The sequence below is a fragment of the Blennius ocellaris genome, assembly GCF_963422515.1.
Source record: "Blennius ocellaris genome assembly, chromosome: 5".
Classification (NCBI taxonomy): domain Eukaryota; kingdom Metazoa; phylum Chordata; class Actinopteri; order Blenniiformes; family Blenniidae; genus Blennius; species Blennius ocellaris.
In genome coordinates, this window is record NC_137654.1 from 11,402,244 (window position 1) to 11,426,637 (window position 24,394).

The window sequence follows — 24,394 nt, forward strand, 5'->3', positions numbered from 1 at the left end:
TTACAGCCAACATGAGTACATAGTTTTGTACTGAGCTACATGCGATGGCCAGCATGCTTAAGTCTACAAAATGACAATAAAACATGCAGGTTTGTTGTATTCTGTATCTTAGCTGACGAAATTAGTCAATATGACTAAAAATGATAAACAAGATTCTGATCAAGCTTAATCGAAAACATGGATATAGATGCTGGCATGGGTTTAAGAAACAAAAGAATCCTAATGTTACTATTTGAAGACCGATTAAAGTTGTGATTTGACAACAAAAATACATGTGTGCAAATGTGCAGAGAGATGCACGCAAAGCTGCAAACGTTCATTAGAGAAACAAGTGTCGGGAGCTTCACATGGTTCAGAAACGACTGAAAGAAGAACTCGTCACATATAATCGTCTTACTGTAGCCTTGGATTCCTCTAGCGACGTCGCGTCCATGTCTCTGAAGTCCTCCAACACATTCTGAAGCCTGAAGAAAGAGGAAACGCATTCAATTAAACCTGAACGATCCAGCTGTTGGAAAACACCAGATAACGAAAACATTTAATGAAGCTACTCTGGTTTGTACCGAGTATTAATTCATCAATCTGTCTTAACTAATCGGAGAAATGAAAGCTAAAAAAAACTCACGTTTGCTTCCTTTTCCTTCCTCTTCTTGCTCCTGCGGCTGCTCCTGCTTGATCCTTCACAAGTAGGAAGAATTGGCATTGCAAGGGCACCGTGTTAAAATGACTCATCAGTTCATGATGCAGAGCCATTTGACCAAACACAAGTTTGACAGGAATGGGAGGAGCCGGACACTCACCATTCGCTGTTCAGTGTGTCGCAGCGTCCCGGCCGTCTCCTCGTTGGACCTCCCGTCCCGAGGACTAAGGTACCCTGCATGGGAATGATGCCCCTGCCTCTCCCCCCCTGCCTCCACAAAGGGGCACACGGCGGCAGTGGGCCCCGTACAGTCCGTCTTGGCCTCCTCCAGGTATATCGGTGGCAGAGGAGGCTCTGGGTGGGTGTGGCCCTCGACCATGACTGGCTTCCTTTGTAAAGGTGACGCGGACCCGTCCTCAGTGGGCTTGGGGGTCCCTTGGGCTGGGGAATGGGCCGCTGCCTCCAGGCTGAGTCGGGATAAGTCTGGGTTGCGGAGGGTACAGGCCCGCCGTGGGCTGAGGGAGACTGGGGCGTTTGCCTGCGGCAGCGTTGGGACAGTGGTGGACGGGGTTTGGTGGTCCATGGGGAAAGAAACTGGCGGTAAGGCACAGAAGGGTGAAGTGGGGTCAGAGGGCCCCAGGTGGGCCCTGTCTTCTTGCTCTTTAGCACTGACTTGAAGGAAAGAGGTATAGATCGTGTCCATGAAAGAGGTGTAGGGATCAATAACAGACCTTCCCTCGGATCCTCGCTGAGTGGGGGGGCTGGATTCTTGGGCAGGGGCTGGAGTCGGAGCAGGACTGGGGACCACGTCGGGGGAAATTTGACTGGCTGGTATGTCTTCCTGGGGGGCGGGGCTTTGGGTTTCCTGCAAAGAAACTGGCTTCTCTCCTTCAGAGGGCGCTGCAAGGTTCAACTGTGGGGAAAAGTAAGAGGAGGAAAAACAGAACAGGTCAACATTATTCTTACATCCCAAAATAAATGCAGCGGCACATGTGATGTATGATCCATCAGGACTCCGTCAGGTCATCCACTCAGTACAATTGCTGACAGGAGATCCGTTTGTGGTAGGAGGGATATGCACTGGTTGTGTGCAGACCCTATAGATTGTGTTCTTCTGGTGTGGTGCACGCTAACATGTTAGATTACAGCCGGCTCCTTGAAGCTGGTGATCACAAGTTGAAACTATTTATTCAACTTCTGATACTTGCAGCAATTATGGGGTGTTTTTCCTTCTGTGATAAACAGATTTTGCGACTGGTGACTGTTGCAGCTGTTTGCTTTGAATATTGTGAAGTATTTTCAAACAAAGACCTGGTGTTTCCTCCCCGATAACATGACTGTTATCATGCCAGGAGTTTCCCAAAGTACCCTGCGTTTCAGAAAAGCTGTGCTGTGGGCGTGTACGTGGAGCACACTTTGGAAACGTGAAGCACTACACTCTATCCTGCAATAACTCTCACTCAGCACAACCTCGGTCTGCTGCGTCCTCTCAGGCTCTGGCATGGAGGGTGGGGGTTCTACCTTCTACCATGGCTTCTGGGGATTCCTGTGGTGGCGTTCACTCTGCCTGTCCTCGTTGCAACGGAGGCACACAAATGACATTACTGTCCACTTGCATCCATCCCCACCCCTGAAGTCAAAGCGTGTGGCATCATTCTCCCCAGCAAAAAAAACAGGAAGTTACACTCACAGCCCGCTACATTTGGTCCAGGGAGGGCTGACGATAGTCACAAGGCAGACACCAAATTTTAAATCCTTTTGGCTGACTATCTGGCCTCTGTGGCTTTAAATCCATCTTCCTCCACTTTTATCAATTCATTTTTGCCCCCGTCCCTTCTGGTCCCTCCCACTGACAAGCTCAGCATCTTCATCTGTGCCTCTTATATGCAGCTCTACCGTCTCCAAACCAAAACATCATAGCAGTGTAAAGCTTCCCTTTCATTCTGGTTGCTATTATTCTGTCACAATTCACCGTTCACTGCTCTGGATAGTTGAGCCCAGGTAATTAAACTCATCCACCTCCACTACCTCTACTCCTTACATCCCGACATTTCCTTAAAGGCAAAGACGACAGTCTCATTCAAACTGCATTTAATATAGATCGAAACACCATTCCTGATACCAAATCCAATCGTTTCAGAGTAAATACCAATGTTATCTTTATATAAAATACATGAGAATATATCCAGATACAAGAACGACTCAGAGCAAACATTATTTGATCAGAAACATCTCAGTTTGTTTGAGTTGTTTTGAAAAAAAGGAAAACTACATCCAGTGTACTGAGGATGCTTCTTTCACTGACAAAAAAAATGTTAAGCCGAGTAACATTCACCGGTTTGATGAAAATGACAATTATCTGTTATGTCAACATTTAGAACTCTAATTTCCTCGATCTTTGTGTCACAAGCCATGACTGGTAAAGCGCAGGACCAGTGTGACTGGTTCTGCCATGAAGTACTTGACAATGGTTTGTATTGTGTGGCTTATTTTGTGCAATTTCCACATCTTATTAGATAACATTAGCTTGTTTTCAATCCCTGATCTTTCTGTGTGCTTGTGTTGCCTTAGTGAGTGACGATACGTTCAGATTCACGCATGTTTACTTGTGCATGCAATTGGTTCCCAGTTTCCATGAAGGAAAATAGTACATGCTCACCAGCACGCTGACAAAGCAGACCACAGCATCTACACCACAAATGAGGTACATACCTGGATGTTGTCAAGTAAGTTGATGGCACCGTCTGGGCCCTGCAGCAGGGGCATTCCCAAAGCGGAGGCCTGGACTGGAGGCAGGAGAATGGAACCTGCTCTGATTCCCACCATGTTATGAAGCCCAGCGATACCAGGAAGATCTCCTATCAAAACACAAGTTCACACACACACACTGACCCACAAGAAAACCACTACAGAACCATTACAGTTCATGACAATGCCAGACCAATTACTTCTATTACTGTGTGCCCTCACCCAATAAAGCAGGGTTAAGCAAAGTGGGCAGTAACTGTTGGAGGAGGGGGTTGTCTTTGCCTTGCAGCGATACGGGGATGAGGGTGTCCACACCTGCATCAGTTGGTACCTGATGGGTAAACAGAGCAAAGGATCAGAGACGAGTTGAAAAGGCACTTAAGCACACACCAATTCCATTTCCACCCAAAATATATACTACTGAATGTTTTCTCTTGTTGTATTTAGTCTTTTTGTGTGGTTGTCGATTTCGTCAGTATAAAGAAAAAAGATAACTGTTATGCGTCAATACATGTTTGAAGTTTTCCACGGGAATGTCAGGAGGGCTTTCTATTGATGTCTTATGCTGTTTTTGTAATGAGAAAATCATACACTGCCAATATAAACCCAAATATTTACATGCTAGAAAACCTTAATCAGAATGTGCATCCAGACCTCAAGCACTTTTAATAGCATTATTAACAAACAAAGTCAGTGTGAGGAAAACTGCATTTAAAATAACCAAAAAACTGAATAGATTTGTTTGGTACAAACAGGAAAACTAGTGTTTTTGTAAGGACAATCATCAACTAAAACAGGAAGACAATGCAGCAGCTAAATAATTAGTATCTGGGGTACCTTGGGGTAGAATTGGACGAAATAAGAGGAAACATCTAGAAGAGATGGGGAGCCTACCTGAGGTTGGGTATGTTGGGTTTGCTGTGCAGGAGTTAACTGGGTGTTGGGAGGAGGGTGGAGCTCAGCAGAGCTCAGGGCAGCAGAGAGCAAGGCAGGGCTGAGGGGCAGGAAGGCTGCAGGGGGAGGAGGAAGAGTAGCAGGAAGGAGCAGAGACTGCAGGGCTTGGAGAGAGCCCTCAGATCCAGCGGGAATGGGAAGAAGGCCCTGGGTGACCTCCAGGAGCCCTGCCCCTGTGAGGGTGGAGAGTTCAAGAAGGCCAGAGCTCTTATCTAAAGTGAGGCCCTCCTGTGTGGCAGGGATCTGCTGGGACTGCTGGATAGGGACTTCCAAGCTGACCTGGCTCAGCTGACCGAGAGCAGACAGGGGTAGCAGAGAGGTCTGCTGCTGCCCAAGCAACAAGGAGGCCATGAGCAGAGCCTGGAGACTGGGCTTCTCAGTCATATCTGTGTCCTGGCCGGCAGACGTGGCCGAGGCTGGAGCCGGGAGCGGGTTGAGCAGGCCCAAAAGGTTCAGAGGCAACTCTCCCTGGGCACCACTCAACAAGGGCAGCAGAGGAAAGAGGGGGTTGTTGTTCATCTGATGTTTATGCTGTTGATCTTGGTTCTGCTGCTGTGTGTCCTGCTGCTGCTGGAACAGCAGCGGCTGCTGCTGCTGCTGGAAAAGCAACGACTGTTGCTGCTGCTGCTCTGCAACACTCTGCGATGGTTGTGGTGTAACACTGGCCGGAGGCATATGTGCATGCTGCCCCCCCAACCACATCCCCCCCAGTGGCAAAGACGCTAGGACTGTGGGGTCCAGGAGGGACGGGAGACCCCCTGTGGATGACAGCAACTGAAGCAGCTGCTCCTGGTTCATGAAGGGAAAGGCCTCGGCCAGAGGTAAGGTAGCAGTTGAGTCGGCAACAACTGGAGGGGTAGGGGGGCGGTGATTCTCTCCTTGTTGGGAGGAGACCGAGAGCTCAGGTGTGGTGGCCGATGAAGTTCTGTCCAATGTAGAAACCTTTGTGTCCACATATCCAGCCTCCTCCGACCCTGCAGGGAAAGACATGACTCGGTCACCTCTATGTCAGCTTATGTACCAAACCAGAAAAACATTCTGGAGGATTTAAAACTGGGCTTTTTGTTCATTGACACAGCATCAAACTGTACGCTGTGCAGCAATAGCTACTATAACACCACGTGCAATTTACAGGTGAATAAACACGACTCCTCATTTTCATCCCGACTCAAACTAAAGGGTTTCAGACAACCGCAGACACGACAAATACAAACCAACATTTTGTGGATAATGTGCAACAAAACTTTCTCTTGATCGGTGTAAAGCAGCACCGAAACATCAGTTAAACACTCCTCTATTGGGCATACATCTGTAGGCCTCATTTACATTTACCGAGAATAACTACATTAAAAAGCGAGCCGAGAAACAGTTATGTTTGAGAGACTAAAAACAAATTTGTGGGCGAAGATTTGTTTTTTACCTGCAGAATGATTTTGTGGGGAAGACATCTCAGGATCAGCACTATGGTTGGGGGAATTGTCCTCCCCTTGAGACCCAGTGGAGGATGCGGCGAGAAGCGCCAGGACATGGTTGCTGAGATCGAGAGGCTTCGGGGAAGTGGATGCCCCAACGGAGAAACCGGCTTGAGTTTGACTCAAGTCCACAGAGTCGGACACACTGACCTCTGTTGCCCTGGCGCCTTGTGGGGAGGAGACCTGCAAAGGTGTCTTGGAGACGGAGTCTATTGTAGGAATGTGATTATCCGTTGGCTGATGCTTCTCAAAGGGAGATGGTGACATCTGCTGAGCCAGGTTGACGTTGGGCAGCCCCGAACAAGGAGAGTCTCTCCGTAAAGGACTGGCTTTAGTAGAATGAGGCCGAGATTGGGATTGTGCTGACGGGAACTGGGAGGAGACGGCAGAGGGAGAAAGAGGCGGTTGCACCAGCGGTAGAGGGTTAGTGTTATCTGTCCGGCAAGGTGATCGAGTCTGCGGGTGTCTGGCGAGAGAGTGTCGGGCCGGAGACGAGGGCGACAGTCTTGGGTTTGGTTTATTAGTGTGTCTGTCAACCGACGCAGCTGCGGCAGCACTGGATGCCGAGGCTGCGGCCTGGGCATTTTGCACACTGAGCAGGTGTAGCAGAGCGGATAGCGGCTGGGTGGGAGGATCCAAGCCGAGCGGCGCAGGTGTCAGGCTCGTAGTGAAATCCAGAGCCTCGTTTGGTCGCGGAGGCCTGGAGAAGTGTGCTGTTGCTCGAGGAGCGGCGAGCCTGGGCATCTGCCCGGAGAGGAGCTCATGATGGTTATCCAACATGATGGCATTCTGGTTCTGCACAGCTGAGGTAGAGGAGGAGTGCAAGGAGGAAGGGAAGGTCGAGGAAGGGGAGGAAAGGTTGATTACGGTGCTCGGGGTAGAATCTTGTGGGGGGGACTTCCGCGGCCCATTGACCAGCTGCTGAGTATCTCTCAACATGCTGAGCACCGTCGGAGATCTGCGCTGTCTCTTCCTGTGTGACGCACTGCGTTCTGCTGTAGGGGGCAGGTGGGGTGAGGAGGAAGCCAGGGACTGGATCAGAGGGTGGGATGGAGAAAAGAGGACGGCAGAGGCTGCCGCGAGGGTGGGATGGGGAAGCCGAGTAGAAGCAATGGAGGCGGGGGAGTGGCTATTGTGTAAAGTGCTATTTGTTACCTTTGACGACTGTTGCTGCTGTGCTTCTTTCAACATCTCCAGAGAAGCGGCCAAACTCCCCGGGTTGTTGGCCACGTTTGAGCTCTGCCCCTGGGTTATCTGGTTTGCCAGCTGAGCCTTGGCAGCTGCTGACAGCAGACTGCTCGCAGGAAAAGAGGCTGGGTGGAGCAGCTTACCCTGATGGCTTTGTTGGTGCTTCAGAAATGGACCCAGAGGTAAACTCGAGGGCCCTGCAGAGGTCAAGCCAAAACCTGGTGGTCCTGTACTGGAGGTTGCAGGCATGACACTCTTTGAGGACTTTGAGGAGAGAGCATGAGGGTAATTGCTGCTTTGGTTGGTAAGTAAGGAGGGGTTAGTTAGGTTCAGGAGGTGATTACTAGTGCTGCTGTTGCCTGAGTTTTTAAACTGCTCCAAGATGTCTTCCAGCTTGTGCTTGGGGAAGTGGGGGCTGGGGTTTGGGGACCCTCCAGGGAGCGGGGAGTGTGGAGAGGAAGAGGAGGATTTCCTCCTCTGACTCAAGCTACTTCCCATCAGTCCCCCTCCTTCTGCTGCAGTTGAGCCTCCTGCTTGCTCGGACAGAGAGGAGGGAGAGGCCGAAGGGTGGCGGGAACGCCGGCGAGGAGACGCGCAAATGTTATGGACAGAGGGGGAGAGGGAGGGAGACGGAGAGAGTGGGGAGCCCCCCACGATGACACTATGAGGATGATGAGTGACAGTCTGTGCTGCTCTCCCTCCGCCACCGACAGTCATAGGGGAGGAGGGAGGAGGCGAGGAGAGGGGTCCCAGCCGAGGGGAGCCGGGACTCTGGGGGGTTTTGGGAGTTCTTTGACCTTGACTGACGCTCTGAGGCGTCGGAGTGCGGGGTGACCTCTGGGTGGCGCTATAAGATGAGAATGAGGGGCTGGGGGATGCTGGGAGGGGAGGGTGGTGAAATCTTCTTAAAGCATCTAGAGGATGGTGAGAGTTCGTGCCTGTGTGAAGAATTGGGGAAGAACCATTGTAAGGGAAAACAAAGTGTTGGGCGGATTTGGGGCTGGCGCAGGGGTTTGAGTGGAAGTTGGCGTGAGGCCGAGCTGGGACCGGATGGAGTTTGGGGTAATATACACCGTTGTCCTCGTCTTCACGCTCCACCGGCTCTCTGCTGTCCACACGGCTGCTCCCCTCTAAAAATAAACAAACAACTATCAGCATGCAGGTTTTTGTCAAATCACATTCCCAGGATGAATTCTATGGCCGTGTTTGTTCCTTGCTAAACAGGGGCTGCTTATCTCCAGGTCTAAGTGCTCTGCTGGGGCTATAAGTTAGACACCTCTTATTGCGGTAGGAGCGAGGTAAAGACTTTATCTGGTTTCATTATACATGGACTGGAAGCCCTCACAAAAGTAGCTTTCATGGTTGATGCGTCTCCATGTTTCATCCTTTACCTGGATGGTGAAAGTTGGCGAAGGGCAGCTGTGAGGCCTGCATACTCCGACACAGAGCGGCCATTGCCACCACTTTCCTGCGGTGATTGCACAGTTTGGTCATGTCCTGCTCTGCTTTGCCGATCGGCTGGCTGTGCTGCTCCACCTTCACGCCCACAGTGAAGTTGAAAACCTGGATGAAACAACACAAGAAGATCAGGCCAAAATCAAACATAACTCTCTAAATAAATAATAAACAGAATAGGACAAAGAACACTGTGGCAATCATTCTAATCTACTTTTTTTTTTTTTTGCACATTCAGAGTATAGATTTGTAAAAGTAACCTTGGACTGAAAGTAAACTGAGGTTAGATTACAACACACTGCCACCTAGCCACCAAATGGAGAAAGTACTTTTGTCTTTGATAGTAGAAAGAGGGTTGGTTCTTTCATGGTACACGACTTGTTGTTTTGTTTTAGGAAGAGAAATTCAGACCTCATTATTCTGAGGGCATTAAAACATGTAAGAGGAGTTTATTATTTTGAATAAAAATTTAAATTAAAATTGAAATAGGTCCAAATCACAATGCCAACATACAAAAGCTATCATTTTGATGATAAATAGTAACACCTGCATCACATCACCACATTTAGACAATACACAAAAATCTCATTAAGACGGTCATCTCAAATTGATACACATAATATGCATTTTTTTTTTTTGTGGCCTAAAAGTCAGAATTTACCTTATGGATGATGAGTGGACACTCCAGACCACATTTGCAGGTGCCATCGGTCAGCAGATAGGTCTTGACCTCATCCAGAGAGGACAGCGCCGTGCCACTGGGACTACATGGAGGGAGACGGCAGTAAAAGTTCACTTTTGGACATTTCCAAGACCACACATACAAAACTCAAGGGTGGTATGATTTAAAGAGAGAAAATCGGAAATCAGATCATTAAAGACTCCCACCACAAAGAAAAAGGGTCAATAAAGGTATTTAAAATTCAAAAGAGTAATGTAACACAGCACCAAAGTATTTGGTGGAATTTTTGGGGGGAAATGGCTCTCAAGGTTGAACTTTTTGAAAACTATCCATCTCTATGTTGTAATGTTTATAGCGTATTGAACTAACAGACTCTTTGCTAGTCATACAGGTGACGGCACTCCTGAGGCCCGCACTACAAAGCAGGATTAATGTCCCCGGTATATCTTCCTGATATCTGGATTGACAGATCGAGACGTGCGCAATACTTGATAAGCGTCAACACGGAGCTGGTTATCAACTCGGTAGTGCAAGCCAGACTGTTCCCATCTTGATCAGTGCACGTTCGCGTTCATATAAAAAAAATAAAAAGGGCGGAGAATTGCCAAAGGTGCAGTGCAGCTTACGTAATGGAGGAGCAGGAGAACATTGTCCAAAAATATGAAGAGTTCAAGCACAACATTTAGGCCAAAAGGGAAACTGTTGCTGCAGCCAAAGCCAAGAAGGAATGCTGCAGACAATTGCTGAGTCTGTTAATGTGCAACTTTGTGAGATTATACAATATTAATTCATTAGACAATATAAACAGAGAGCACTGATGACGCAACGTTACTTGCACAGACGTTTTGGGCGGAGCTTCCCAAGTGCCCTTCCTTTAGTTTATGCTTTCTATCGGGTTCTTTTGAGGCTTCACGCCCCCACGTGAGCGTGTTTTGTGTTGGAATACCATTTCCTCACAGTGACAGCATGGGCAGTTGTGCGTTCCATAAAGTCCTGTTTCTGCAGTTACGCCATGTGTGACCACCATCATTAACTTCATTTTTTCAGATGCAACCAGACTATAGCGAAACAGACTTGAGAACAAGTACAAAAGATCCTTCAAAGTACTCAGTGACGAGGCTTTATTTCATTATATTAAAAGGATTCCATCTCTCCCTAAAACCTATTTCTCTCCAAAGCGCTCTTCTCACAATCCGCGCAACAACCAGGATCTCCTAAGGATCGGCAGCCCATTTTCCAAGAGAACGGATTGGTCGGTCAGGAAGCGGAGCTGTTATGCTCGATCTCTTATCCAGAACATAACCTGCTCCGGAGCAGGCTAGCTGTTTAGCGCAAGCTACCATGGAAAGAATTTAACCAGTCTTGTATTACACTAAAACCTGGGTTAAACCGGAGTTACACTGATGATAGAAAATCCAGCTTGGCTTCTCCTCCCACAGTACCATCCAAAGTAGAGATGCAGCATTTAAAAAACATTGAACCGCTTGTTAACAACAACATCCAGCTCCTCATCCTCACGGTATGAACACTAAGGTTATTGTATGCATGGCGCTCCACAGATCAGCATGTCTCTCCTGGTGTTGCTGTGATGCAGAACTCTGTGTTACACCGGGAGCTGAATATTAGACCACAAACCTCTTTCGCACAAACAAAATATATAAATAAACTCATCCCAAAACCAATCAATCTGGTATATTATCAGGTTTACTGCTCCGGACAACATCCAGTGTTTGTTGGCTTAAAGATTGTTTATATTCAAGGTCATAATTTGTGCAACTTATGTGGATAAGATCCAAACGTCTGTTCCAAAACACATCCATGTACGTATCAAAATATTTTGCTTCGAGTTGGCTAACAAGACCGAAAAGTGGAAATCAAATGAAAAGACTGTTCTGTGCCGGGGGGAAAATATTTGGAAGAAAATCCTCAATTATTCAGGGATATTAGGTTACTATTTTCTGACGTGCTGAAGACGAGTCACACATTTAACAGCAAAGGGGAAAATTGTAGACGTTTAAAACAAATACGTTTTAAAAACGTTCGTCTCCTAAAGATGGAAAAAATTATTTGCTTGTATTAATAAACATGCAGCAAATAAAAGCAGCAGCAAATTTTACACTCCTCTTTTTTTGGATGAGACACAAGTGTAATATGACGATAAAAGAAGAGGTCGAAGAAGAACATGCAAATTCCTACAATGAGTCCATTTCCAGATGTTTTGTGCTGAAAAGCAACAACAAAAAAAAACCTTCATCCTGTTTTCTACCGACGATGATGCACACCACCATTTTCAGAGGGGATTGTTTAATCCTCTCAGCTGGAGCTTATAGGGACGGATCAATAACTTAAAAGCATTTTCTTGACCTCCACACTATCTGCTGTCTGAATTTTTTTTTTTTTGCCTAATTCATCTGCAAAACATTGATCTATAAAGTGCTAAAGATTAAACCAAAGAGCCAAAGTCATGTTTCAAGGCAGTTTCCTTCCAAATATGTTGGCAAAATCTATGAACTTCATGTGAAGGAACCCAAGCTAATGAAGTGCCGTTACTTAGGAAAACAAACAAAAATAGTCCTTTATTGAGAATTACTTATTCAACATAAACACAAATCAATGAATATGTCTTTTGTTTTGTGTTATCCAAGTATTACAAGCAGCATCTATAATCCATCCATCTAGTAAAGCGCTTTATTCAAGTCAGAACTGCTGAAGCTCCAGGTGAAGGCAAGTACGTCCCGGACATGATGCACATCCTGACTTTATAAAGAATGATCCCCTCCTGGTTTCTCAAACTCAATTCAGGAATATTATTGCACTATTCCACCACACGCCCCCCCCAGAAAATGAACCAACATACCTGACATAGGCCACCTGCCCTCCTTCCACTCTCCGCTGCCAGCCGATGGGGACTTGTATTGCAGCAGCGTGGACCCCATCCTTGTCCCCACTGACAGTCTCACTGCCTCCCATCATTTTGTAGCTGCGACCTGCCAGCACCTAAAAAATGAGCAGCACTGTGTAAATACATTATGTTTTCCTCAAACTCCTCAAAAATGTGCTGTCTCAGTTTGCACAGCAAAGATACACAAGAAATACCTGCTAAACATTTCTTTTTTTAGCTTAATCAAATATACTTCAGTAAAAGCTCAAATATGATATGTTCATTTCAGACAAATGAGCTTACAAATTAAATTAAATTTGTTAAAAATGCTTTTTTGGTTCATATTTAATATCAAAACCTAGGAATGTATGGCTAATTAACATTATTATGGTCTCTAATACATTTCGCTGCCATTCAAATATGACAACTAAAACTGAAAACACTCAAGTTTCTTACAAAGCCTTATAAAAGACAGTAATGTTCATGTATGGATGAAACTGTAGTTTGTCACATGTACCAGTTCAGCTTGTTGAGTCTCAATGCAAGTCACTAAATAAATAAACATGTGCATGCATAAATGGCCGAGTGAATGTCCCTGCAGAGAGGTCCATGTTTTAACTCGTGTAAGAAGGCACAGTAAATGTGCGGATCAATTCTAGTTTATTACACTGCACCAAATATCAGCGCCATGTATCACAAATGTAACTTTAGTAGCACGATTGAGTCGGTCCGGCTTCAACAGATTCATGAAGAAACACACACACAGACACAAACACACACACACAAATGGCATTGCATTATTTTAGTGCCCGATGCAGACATACACTCCAGCAAAGTTGCGAAAAAGTCACATTGTTATCCTAAACAAGATCCATTCCTGATCAGGCCTCTGCTCATTGGTCACATAATATGGATTAACACACACAGTGATGTAAAAAGCATCCTCACAGGGTGTGGCCACAATAACAAAAACAAATAAAGCCTAGATCTTAGGCTGGTTGTAAGGAAGCAGCGATAGAAACGTACCTTGTCATCTTTGGGAAGCCAGGATCTGTTTTGGCTATGGTATCCACTGTCCAATGTACATGCTGGTGGGTTAGAAGCACACAGACTGCCAGCAACAAAAAAACAAAACAAAACACCTGGGCTTCCTTCAGCGACGAGGCAGAGGCTCTCAGGTCGACTGACGAACGTGTTTGTTCGGTTCACATCCGAGCAGAAGAGGCTCGGGTGGCGATGGAAAGCCCTGCGAAGAAAGGTGGAGGAGGATTATGTAATGTGGCAGAGACACGCAACGTCCAAGAGCTCCGGCAGTTATGCCTCAGCCGCAGCTCATCTGATTCAAGTCTGCTTCAAATGATCGCGTCAAACGCGCGAGGAACACAATCCCAAGTTGAGAGCGAGCCGTGGCTACTTTGAAGTAGGAGGGTGTGTTTGTGAAGGCCCGTGCGTGACTGGCTGAGGGGCTACAAGCAGCGAGCGGGCTAGCGACACGAACACGGACGGAGATTAAACCTTGACGGGACTCAATCGTTACGCAGCCAACACAACAACAACAACAAAAACAAAAAAAAGTGTGGAGCCGAGAAGAAATGAACAAGCCGCGGCGTGAACGTTTGTCCCACGACGGCTCGCGCCGCGGCTAACGGCTATGGCTAGCAGGCTCCGCCACTTTGTACTGTGTTGTCGTGACAGCTGTCAGGCGCACAAAACACTCCCGACGCAAAACTCTTGTGCGTTAGCCGCGATAACGAGAAGCGACCCGTGCACAATACCAGTCCACTAAAAAAATAAACTGCAGGAATCTGCCCCGCACAACACACACACACACTCTCTCTCTCTCCCTCACACACACATTCACACACACACACACACACACACCAGTCAGCTAACGTCAACCCGAGCAGGCGCCGCCAACCTTTCTCTGCGTCAGGCTCCTTGTTGGCGAAGTTTGGGACTCTTCGCCTCCGTGGCTCGCGGGAGAATCAAGAGTTAGCTGGCCAGCTAACGGACTAGCCGCAGACTGTTTGGTAAAACGGACAGATACTTCTTCAGCTGAGGGCCGTGAACTAAATCCTTGCGTGGTGCGAGTGGCGCAGTGGCGGCTCGGATCAGCCCTCGGCATTTATGCAGCGTCTGGCAGTCCGGTGTAAAAACAAAGGGCAATAACGCTTCATTTCCCTGCGCCCAGGACCTTCGGAGCTAACGCAGCGGCTAGGCTAGCGAGCGGAGCTAACCGAAATCTACAGTGTCCCAAACAAGACTGGAGGATGTCCCGCTGCCCGTCTACGGCTGTCCGGCCGGTTCTCCGCTCTCCCTCCGGCTACACCGAGTCCAGTTCAAATGACTCCCGACAACCATAACGACCCGTGTAATCCTCAATTCAGTTACCCACTGTTTTTTGTTTTTTTTTTTCTTACAAATTCCGAGCAAAAAAAAAAAAAATAATGGAGTTTTTCTGTCGCGCATGCGCAGTGGGAGCTGTGGGAATATTGTACCCGACATGCAACGGGACCTTTGTAGTGTTTCCAGACAGACGCGAGAGCCAGTGTGCGGCTCCTTGATAGAGGACGCGATCATGACAGGATAATAACGGGAGGTAATGCAGGGTGTACACATTGTATACCTGTCCTCCACACTCCGACACGTTCTGACTCCGAGTCCTTCAAAACTCACCAAAATGTCTCTGATCTCCCCGCCAATCACTTGATTCATATTGGGATTGTGATTATGTAACAGCTATCACTAATTTAAGGTGCATTATATGAAACCATCCAGTAAAAGCACAGCTGACGGCTGAGTATGCACACACACACACACACACACACACACGCACACACACACACAAACACACACACACACACACGCACATGCACACACACACAGTCATTGCAATATCAACATTTTCAATATGAATGACCAAATTACGATAAATCATATTTCCATACATTATTGGGATGTTTGCAGGTTTGATTCCCACAGTGGACAGGTCACCACTATGGGTCCATGAACATGACCTTTGACCCCCCCACCCCCCACCCCATCAGCTCTAGGTGCCTTAATGCAGCTGCTCACCGCATCCTAAGTGTCTGATGGGTAAATGCAGGAAAAGGAATATTAATAGAATATGATTAGTTTAGTTTAGCTTTAGTTCAACATATTGTTTTTGCATGTTAATATATTTGTGAACTCAGATGGAGCCCTACTGCACTGGGTCGTATTTAACTGTATTATTTCAACAGGCCAGCAAACTGAAGCAAAAAGTAAAAAAATCCAGAAAGTACATGCAAAATCAACAAAGTAATTTGCTTATATATAATATATATATATTAATATATATATATAATATGTTTATATAATAAATATATTATTATATTATATTATTTATTTATTATCTGACAGTCATCCATGCAGAAAATGAATGACTTTGAAAGTGCTGATGTACGTTTTCTTTCAATGTTTAGTTCTACTTGACAGTCAGAACAGTTTTAATTGAACTACATGTTTATTTTAGTTGGAGTTCTCAATTTTCTCATGTATATTAATGTCTGTTAATTGTTGAGCCCAAATGTCCTACATGTAAAAAGTGAAACATTGTATGACAAAGTTCATTTCTCTCATAATAAAAATGACATTGTCATATGTTTTATATTTATTGTGTATGCATTTTTTTTATTTATTTTTTAGTAATGAATAAGCATGTTCAATAAAAAAGGGCAGTAAAAACATCTATTCCATCAGCAGAGGAGTGAGTTGACGGGACCGTGTCTCCGTGGCTTTGTGTTGCTGTTGTCTGGGGCGAGTGGGACACGAGGAAAGAGGTGAACATGTGTGAGTGTAATGAAGACAGAGGGGAGAGAAAAAGTGTCTGATTTCCCCTCGTCATCGGCGCTCACTTCGAGCTCCTCAGCTGTCGCAAACTGTCAGAGCTTCACACAAGTGAGGCTCGGCCTTTCGCATGCAAACACACACACGACCAGCGCACACAAAGACACTCTGCGTCTGAAGTCACTTTGGAAATCACCTGAAGGGAGCGCGGGAGGACGACACCGGCAGCTTTGTGGAAAGCGGGGGGGCCGAAGCCAGGCAGCAGGTTGGGACGACTCCATTCAGAGCAGTGGGGGGGGGCGACAAAGGTAAACTTACATTTCTGTTCACACTCCAGGTGTTTTCTTGTTTGTCTTTTAACAGTTTGGCTAATAAAAGTAAATAAATCAGATTGTTTATTGATGAGAGAAATACGTGATTTAACAAAAAACAAACAAACAGAGAACGGTTGTTGTCTGTTCAGATTCTTTTGTTTGTGTTTCTGTCATACTTTTTCCGAGACGTTTTGCCGGTTTCTCCTTGACTGGTGCAGGTGCCAATTTGGCTTTGATGGGATTGAATTTCACAACCTCAGAATAGTTTGGACAAGTTCAGTCAAACACTCGGCGAGTGAACGAGTTAGCGAACGTCCAACTTCATGTGGCCTTAATGCCAACAAAAGTATTTAGTTGGCACACACAAGTCTGTGGTCATGTTCGGTTTGTAAAAAGTTAAACTACATAGCTTAGTTTATCTTGATTTAGATTCATCTCTTCGCATAATAATGAGGTTTTCATTGAAATCCCAAATACCTATATAATCTGAAACTGTTTTCGAACTGTTTTAAAAGCAAATTCTCTATTATCATTCCGTAGTTCCTCAGCAAATCGCAATTATAGGTCAGGTTTATCTTCTGCCGACTGTATTACATTGTGGGAGATGTGCGTGTGTGCCTATGGTGCAGGAGCAACACTGTGGCACAGCGGCTCATACACAAAGACAGCTTATTCATAATGTAGATGAGAAAAAACCCCAAACCAAAACAGATGTTGGAAACAGATCACTGATGGTAGGTTGATTTGGTTTTCATTGTTTAAAGTCCAGAGTGTGGGAGAACGAGCCCAACAACCTCAAGCCAAGTACTGCGTGTTTACTACGAGCACTACTTTCTGCTTGACGAATGGGTGTTTTTAAGAGTTGTTCTACTTTCCTGCTGTTGGCCTTAATAAGCAATAAAAAAGCATAACTCTTCTTTGCAAGTTGTTACATTTACTGTTTTCCACTACAGATTATTTTGTCACGTCCACTTGGAAAAATGTAGTCAGTGATTTAATAAATTAATTAACAGTTTTACTCCCAACTCATTTATCTTAAGGGTTCGCAACTTATTCTCAAAAACTGTAGGAAGAATATAGCTTATGTTATCCAATAGTTGTTTAAATGTATTGTATGAAACCCCACAAAATTGCAAATAATCTACAAGATGACAAATGTCATAAAACAAAACGAAATGTGAATCTCTTCCTTTTTTTGTTTTTAAGGGCTGATAGTGAATTCTGAGTCTCACCATGGATCTGTAAGTATAATGTCTCAAATTCAACATCTTTTCTTTTGGTATTTAAATACAAATAAAGCGAATGCTGCCGGGACAACAGAATGGACATCTTTCAAATCTTTTGTGTTTCCTCCATGCTCATATGTTATGATAAAGAAGTTTATTTAGTGTAATGATACTACTCTGAACACATTTATTCAGCATTACATTATTTGACGCTACCTTACAAACATCTTTTAGCCACCACTTTAAAAAATGTTTACGTGTCCCGGTTTGCTGAAGAGTTTGATGTAAACTTAAAAAAAGTGAGCTTGTTGCATGTATTAAAAAGTCCCTCTCATCAATGTGATGATATGAGGCAGTTGATTCCTCTTCATGCGTCCTCTCTTTGCTTTGTGTGTGTCAAAGGGAGGAAGACAAACAGTCGGTGGATATCCATGACAACCCTCCCGCTCCGGAAAACGTAGTGAGGGAGGAAGGAGACACTGTGAGTGACAGCACCATGTCAACCCCCCCCCCTGCTATAAGCAGCGCCATTCCCGGACTGTTTAAAATAGCCACCAGCTGGGGCCGGATCGCGGGACGGCGTCAATAGGAAAAAGACGAGCTTGGACTTAAGTGTCTCCGTGGGATAAAATGACACTGCTGGCCGATTTGTGACTGACGCTCTCACAGGTTTTATATAGAAATGTGATTGTAAAAACAAAAATGTATATTAGGTATCAGCTGAAAGACTGATAGCTGACATGTATTCACTTGTTTTTCTTCGGGGCGGTGGTTCAGAGGGCTGATTGACGGCGTCTCCATGCTTAAAATGGAGCGGCAGTCATGCTGGTCGCTCTTGTGTCAGGTCACAGTCCACCATAGAGCAAACACACAGAGAAACATAGATCTGTGGGCAATCAAGAGGTAATCAGCCCGGGAAACATGTGTGAACTGTGGAAGGAAGCTGTAATACGTGGACGAAGCCAACTGAGGCTTAGAGAGAAACGCTGGTGTTGGACTTCACACCGGGATTATTCCATTGTGCTGTTCTCACCTTCCTGGTGAAGGTGAGAACAGCACAATGGAATAATCCCTGATCTCAAGTCCTTCTCTCACGCCATGAATGCTGCAGCTGACATGTCCAGGCTTTTTAAACACTGTGTGTATGTGTGTGTCTCCAGGTCTACTTCATCTATGAAGAGGAGGTGGAGGTGGAGGAGAAGGATCCGGAGCCTCCCTCAGAGCCCGTCCTCCGGATCAACGACAAGCCACACAAGTTCAAGGACCACTACTGCAAGAAACCCAAATTCTGCGACGTCTGCGCTCGCATGATCGTCCGTACGTGCCCCTCAACACGTTTTCCCAGTGACGGCGGCACTTTCCACGTGAACGGTTTCTTTTCTTTCTCCCTGGTCGACTTTTGGCTTCTCCCTTCCAGTGAACAACAAGTTTGCTCTGAGGTGTAAAAACTGCAAGACCAACATCCACCACTCGTGTCAGTCCTACGTCGAGTTCCAGAAGTGCTTCGGCAAAATTGTGAGTTCTCTGCCCCGGGATTAGTAGATAGTGGAAAAACAAAAAAGAAGAACTATTTAATATAGTCTACCATTGGACTGTGACTGAAGATGGTGTAACGGTGTCTGTTCCTTGCAGCCTCCTGGCTTCAGACGGGCCTACAGCTCTCCTCTGTACAGCAGCGACCAGCCAGACTCAAGTCAGTCCCCGAATCAGTCAATGTCACTGTTTTCTAATTATACTCAGGATTCCAGGTTCACTATCTAGGAATTAAAAGGTGATTTGAGCTGAAAAAAAAACAAACCCCGAGCATTTCTTTTGCCATATTTGAGCCTCATCTCAGCCTGGAATATGGTCACATGTTAAACCGAGTGCAGAGAAGTCATTAAAACAACTCAGTCTTCAGCGCAAAAGCTTTCTGCGAATTGGAGTTAAAGGAAACTTTCAACTCTGTCCTTAACCAGACAACCCAAACCGGAACGACCCCGTCTTCGACACGCTGAGAGTCGGCGTCATCATGGCGAATAAGGAGCGCAAAAAGAATGAAAATGACAAGAAAAATGTGAGTTTGACATTTTGCTCGGAACACATCTTCCACTAAAAGAGACTGAGATATAAAATCTCCAGCGTGAAATAAGAATAAAGTCTTTACATTTGAACGACGCTGTGTGCTCCAGATGATGATGATGATGGAGGAGGAGGAAGAGGAGAACCAGCAGCCCAAAGAGAACGAGGAGGGTGGAGAAGGTGGAGACTAATTCTTGGTCCAGTCATGTTAATGTCGTCTGTCCATTAAACCGCCAAGACAAAAATGTGTAAAACCGACTGAAACTCAACGTGAGGTGCTGAAGTTGAGTCCTGTGTGATAAAAAAAAAAAACCTCCTTCTGGCGTTTCCACAGGGAAACCTGACGATAAAAAGGAGAAAGGAGGAGACAAAGCAGACGACAAGGTGAGAACAGAACAGTTGATCTCGTGTTCCTCGGCTTCCTTTGCAATCAAGAGTCTTTTTGTCTTATGGACCGACTCTTGTGCTCCTCCGCGGCAGAGTAAAGGGACGTTCTCCCACTCGCACTACTACTTGGCTCTCTATCGCTTCAAGGCCATTGAGAAGGACGACCTGGACTTTCAGTACGTCGCCATAACGATTTGCACCTTAAATTCAGTATACGATGTTGGTAAAAGTGTGTTTTGTGCGTCAGCCCAGGGGACCGGATCACAGTCCTGGATGACTCCAACGAGGAGTGGTGGAGGGTGAGTCCAGACACCATTACAACCAGATGTCCAGGGTGGCAAGTCCAACCTGCGTTCTGTGTCTGCCTTGTCAGGGAAAGATGGGGGAGAAGACGGGCTACTTCCCCACAAACTACCTCATAAAAGTACGTGCTTCAGAGAGAGTCTTCAAGGTGACACGCTCCTTCGTGGGGAACAGAGAGATGGGGCAAATCACGCTGAAGAAAGACCAGGTATCTCCACCGACACGCCGACGGACGTTGTTGAGTTGACCTGAAACCCGTGTGTGGTGTTTTAACGGTCAAGCCTTTTGGGAGCCAGAGGTCGTCTGTAATGGAACCACGTATCCCTGATACCTCGTTGCTCTGTTGCCCCTCTGTGTGCCAGATCGTGGTGAAAAAGGGAGACGAGAAAGGAGGCTACTTGAAGGTCAGCACCGGGCGCAAGCTGGGCTACTTCCCTGCTGACCTGCTGGAGGAGATCACCGTGACCTGAGAACTCTCTGAATACCAGAGCAGAGACCACTGGTCATCTAATTAACCACCCAAAGAAAATCTGTGTTTTTCACAGCACAGATGCTTTAGCTTATTTTCTTTTTTTTTAATGTATTTATATGTGCCTTAGTCAGGAGATTAATACTTTCTCATAAACGTCTATACCAATCAGTTGGTGGTGTGTTGGCTTTGTGGTGAAGAACACAGCCTAACAGATACGTCACATTGTGCACTATAGGGAGAGGAAAAAGCCAAATGACCCTCTGACTTATAAAGTTGAGCATTTGTATGTAGTATTACATGAGATTACCTCTGTGCCTCACCACAATCACAACCTGAGAGCCTTATCGTAACGCCAATAATAAAAGCTGAGAATTTACTGTAAATCAAACGTTTTCCTTGAAGGATTTCAATGCAGTCTACTGTATTGTTGACGACAAAACACGTTTAATTGTACATTGTTAACTGCTTATTTAGTTGTGGTCAATAAAGCTAACATTTTGTGTGTCATTCATTCATTCATTTCAATTAGCGTCTTTCTAAAATCTAAAGAGGCTCTCAGTGGCTTCGTCAATTTACACATAGACCAATCAAGACTTTCTTCATTGGTTTTGTATACTTTCACATTTTACAGATCGAAAAACCATTAACCGCCTTACTTAGGTAAAAGTATATTGTGTATAAAAATGCATTGGTAGAAATAAAACTTTTCTTACAGGATTTCGTTTGTGGTGGTACACTGGTGGCACATATATGTCTGTGTACGCGAGCGTGCACACACACGATAAGATAATTCTTTATTTGTCCCACAATTGATAATGTTGCATTGTTGTAGCAGCAAGTGGCCAGTAATAAAAGAGAAGCAAAAAAATACATACAATAATAACATGTAGGTATATAATATAATTTGTCATCTTCTGCAGCTTCAGCATGAATAACTGTCACAGTCCGCTGCTCTGCAACTATGATAATTATCTGTACAAATTAGATGTAAAGCTGTAATAAGCCAGTTGGAGAAAGTCCCAATATGTGTGGCAAAAGTAAATTAATCTGAAATATAAATACTCTGGAACATGAAGTAAAGAGATTCTAAAAATCAACTTCAGTGAAGAATGAGAACTACTTTGTCACGTCTGTCACATTTAGAAAGCTCACAGAGAGAAATGTCTCAGATTGCAGTATGCATTAGTAATCGAAACACTAAAATCAAACATTCACAGTGTGAAGCTAGAAATATAACAGCAAAACCGATGTTTTAAGCTGAATCAGACGTTTTGCTGCAGCCACGTGTGACCAGGTAAGTGAAATGCTCAATGTTTCAGATTCTTAGTATTTTTAAAACGTCAAGCCAGACTGAGGCCCAATTACTGGGTGTTGTTATATTGACGTTGAGCTCCATCTAGTGGGCATGAGAGAGTACTACGTGTAAGCACAGTTGACCATAGGGTTTCAGTACGTACCTCACTATTATATACTATAATTACTGAAGATTAAACACTGTGTGACTAGCAATGCTTAGGTGGTGCAAAAGATGGCACGGCTTCACACAAATCTCAACCCAATAGCGTTTTTCGAACACTAAGTTGATCTTTTATTTTGACAATGTTAGGAAGCCCCACTTGCGCAGGGCATCAAAAAATTTGGATAAACTCTTGTTGATCCTCTCCACGGAAATCTTTAGTAAAAGGCGAAAGATTTATACGATCTGAAGAGAATCAAGAGTGCATACCATTGAAGTCGCGGACCGACCCAACCCACTCTCACACAGGTCGTAGTCACTCAGGGTTTACACGTACGTGTGTCACAACCCAGTCATTTCCAGTCGATCAACATACATAAACGTAAACACAATCACAACGGTATCTTAATATCGCACCAGAAAGCAATAAAAGGTGGCTAATCGGTAACAATTTATCCTCAAGCTGTATAAATCTACACTCGCTATGCATTGCGGGAGTAAGGCAGACCGTAACCACGCCCCCGTTTGTTTATTTGATTATTTTCTAAATATGCGTCCATCGTGACTTAACAAATTGTTTTGAACTGAATCAAAAGAAGAACAACGTTTTAAATCATTTAGTTTTAGCCCCTTTGGGTGACTTATTGTTACGATTTAGTAGATTATTTAGACAACGCAGTCATGGGCATGCGCACTCAAATCTTCCACGTCCCAGCTCCAACTGTTCTCGTTTCTTGACGGAATGATTTTCATTTGTAAAAACGAGGACACGCCGCCTTAAGGGAACACAAATTATACTCCAATTTTATTTAAAATATCCTATTGATATATATGTATTCATATATTTATATATATATCATAATATACCGGCACCTCTCCACTGTATGGAAATACAATATAGATATAGAATAAAATTAAGATGTATAGAATAAAAATAATATTTAATGTATCATTGATGTATGTAATCCAGGGCTGTCAAACGTTCGGCCCAATGACCAGAACCGTCCCGCCAGAGTCCACTACAACCCGGAACATGACATTTTCCAGCTGAGTCATTAGGGACTGCGTTTTTTTAATGGACCATCAGGGGCGCTCAACTCTATAACTCCTATTCCACTTGAGTGGTGAATCAGTTCAGATCAAGATCGCTACACTGTAGAAATATTCATACATTAAAGATAATAACTACAGTTTGACAAGTTATTCAGACCATAATATGAAGTAGCAAACTATATTTTCCAGTTCATTATGGTTAATATTCTAGTCTTTGTTTCAGGTTTTTCATGTTATAAAGGGATATTTTATTTTCATTAAATGTGAACTTCTTTACAATATATTAATACTTTGCTGCACTCAACACATTTATAGATGATCATGATATTATGTGCGGGTCTATTTTACTGAGATCAAATTGCGTTGTATGTGGCCCCTGAACTAAAAGGAGTTTGACACCTGTGTTGTAATCAAAATTAGATAATGAGAGATGTTCCTCATAGGTTACTCAACTTGCTTTATTCTACTTACAACATCCACAGCATTCATTTATGGTGATATATTTAAAACAGTCAATTTTAAATAATTATTTAATCATTTGTATATATGGCTTAACCATAAATGTATTTTGTTCACTTAATTTAGTATTTCACCTAGAAGTGTAATTGCTTTATCGTTGATACTTCCTTATTGAGACTGTCTTTACTTTAAAGGCCCTTGCTTTGTGCTACATTGTATTCATTATTAAAGCGTACATTATTGTATATTAAATATTAAAGTATAATATAGATTGATACTTATTGACTAAATGACAGTGCAAGCACTTGAAAGTGTGACTATAAAAGTAAAAGAGGAGGTATATGGCGGTAGGGAGGGCATCAATAACAGAATGAATAGGAGGATTCTTTAGGCGGCGAGCTGAGGTAATTGTGTTCATAGTTTGATTAAACACTTTCATCCAACAGATGAATACACAAAACATTTGTTGTGGCTCGGTTGGAAACAAATATATTAGATTTAAATGTGGTGGATATCAAAGGCAAAGTTATTTGTTTGTGCAATAATTGTTATTCATAACTCAAAACTGAAAATTAAGTGAAAAGTAAATTGAAAAACAAAGTACCTTTAAGCATATGCAGGAGGTATAAATCATTTTTTTTTATAGAATGCCGTGACCACGTTCAAAAAGTGGAAAAGTTTAGTGAATGTATTTCACAAATAACAGTCAATGTCAAACAAAAAGAACGTTTAGATACCCTCATCCAATCCAAATGTGTTAACAGATTCATTAAAACTGTGTGTCTTCATTACAAATGCCATAATTACAACCCTCA

General features: G+C 44.4%; 2 protein-coding genes across 2 annotated transcripts in view; one reads left to right on the forward strand and one right to left on the reverse strand.

Annotated features, from left to right (window-relative positions):
• The window catches only part of mbd6 (methyl-CpG binding domain protein 6), a gene marked incomplete at its 3' end in the record, with an annotated part of 17,582 nt that extends 3,634 nt beyond the window's left edge, over positions 1-13,948 (reverse strand). The window contains exons 1-11 of the mRNA XM_080496847.1: positions 13,047-13,948; positions 11,997-12,136; positions 9,119-9,221; positions 8,394-8,565; positions 5,763-8,132; positions 4,283-5,316; positions 3,611-3,719; positions 3,353-3,498; positions 801-1,553; positions 626-678; positions 398-464 (exon numbers count right to left, since the gene is read on the reverse strand). Coding sequence (XP_080352973.1) covers positions 398-464; positions 626-678; positions 801-1,553; positions 3,353-3,498; positions 3,611-3,719; positions 4,283-5,316; positions 5,763-8,132; positions 8,394-8,565; positions 9,119-9,221; positions 11,997-12,112 — 4,923 coding nt within the window. The 5' untranslated portion in view covers positions 12,113-12,136; positions 13,047-13,948. The remainder of the gene's footprint in view (positions 1-397; positions 465-625; positions 679-800; positions 1,554-3,352; positions 3,499-3,610; positions 3,720-4,282; positions 5,317-5,762; positions 8,133-8,393; positions 8,566-9,118; positions 9,222-11,996; positions 12,137-13,046) is intronic.
• Positions 13,949-15,978: 2,030 nt separating this feature from the next.
• stac3 (SH3 and cysteine rich domain 3) lies at positions 15,979-21,118 on the forward strand. The gene is made up of 13 exons (XM_080495994.1): positions 15,979-16,156; positions 17,369-17,403; positions 17,791-17,869; positions 18,549-18,705; positions 18,806-18,903; positions 19,021-19,081; positions 19,347-19,444; positions 19,560-19,629; positions 19,784-19,833; positions 19,930-20,012; positions 20,084-20,135; positions 20,210-20,347; positions 20,502-21,118. Exons 2-13 carry the CDS (start codon positions 17,396-17,398, stop codon positions 20,607-20,609), a joined length of 1,002 nt encoding a protein of 333 aa, XP_080352120.1. The 5' UTR covers positions 15,979-16,156; positions 17,369-17,395; the 3' UTR covers positions 20,610-21,118.
• The last annotated feature ends 3,276 nt before the right edge of the window (positions 21,119-24,394 follow it).

Excerpts from the sequence above, each read along its gene's own strand:
- stac3 (XM_080495994.1), top strand. Across the intron at positions 19,834-19,929 it reads GAGACAAAGCAGACGACAAG|AGTAAAGGGACGTTCTCCCA; the intron begins GTGAGAACAGAA and ends CCTCCGCGGCAG. Across the intron at positions 20,136-20,209 it reads CCAACGAGGAGTGGTGGAGG|GGAAAGATGGGGGAGAAGAC; the intron begins GTGAGTCCAGAC and ends CTGCCTTGTCAG.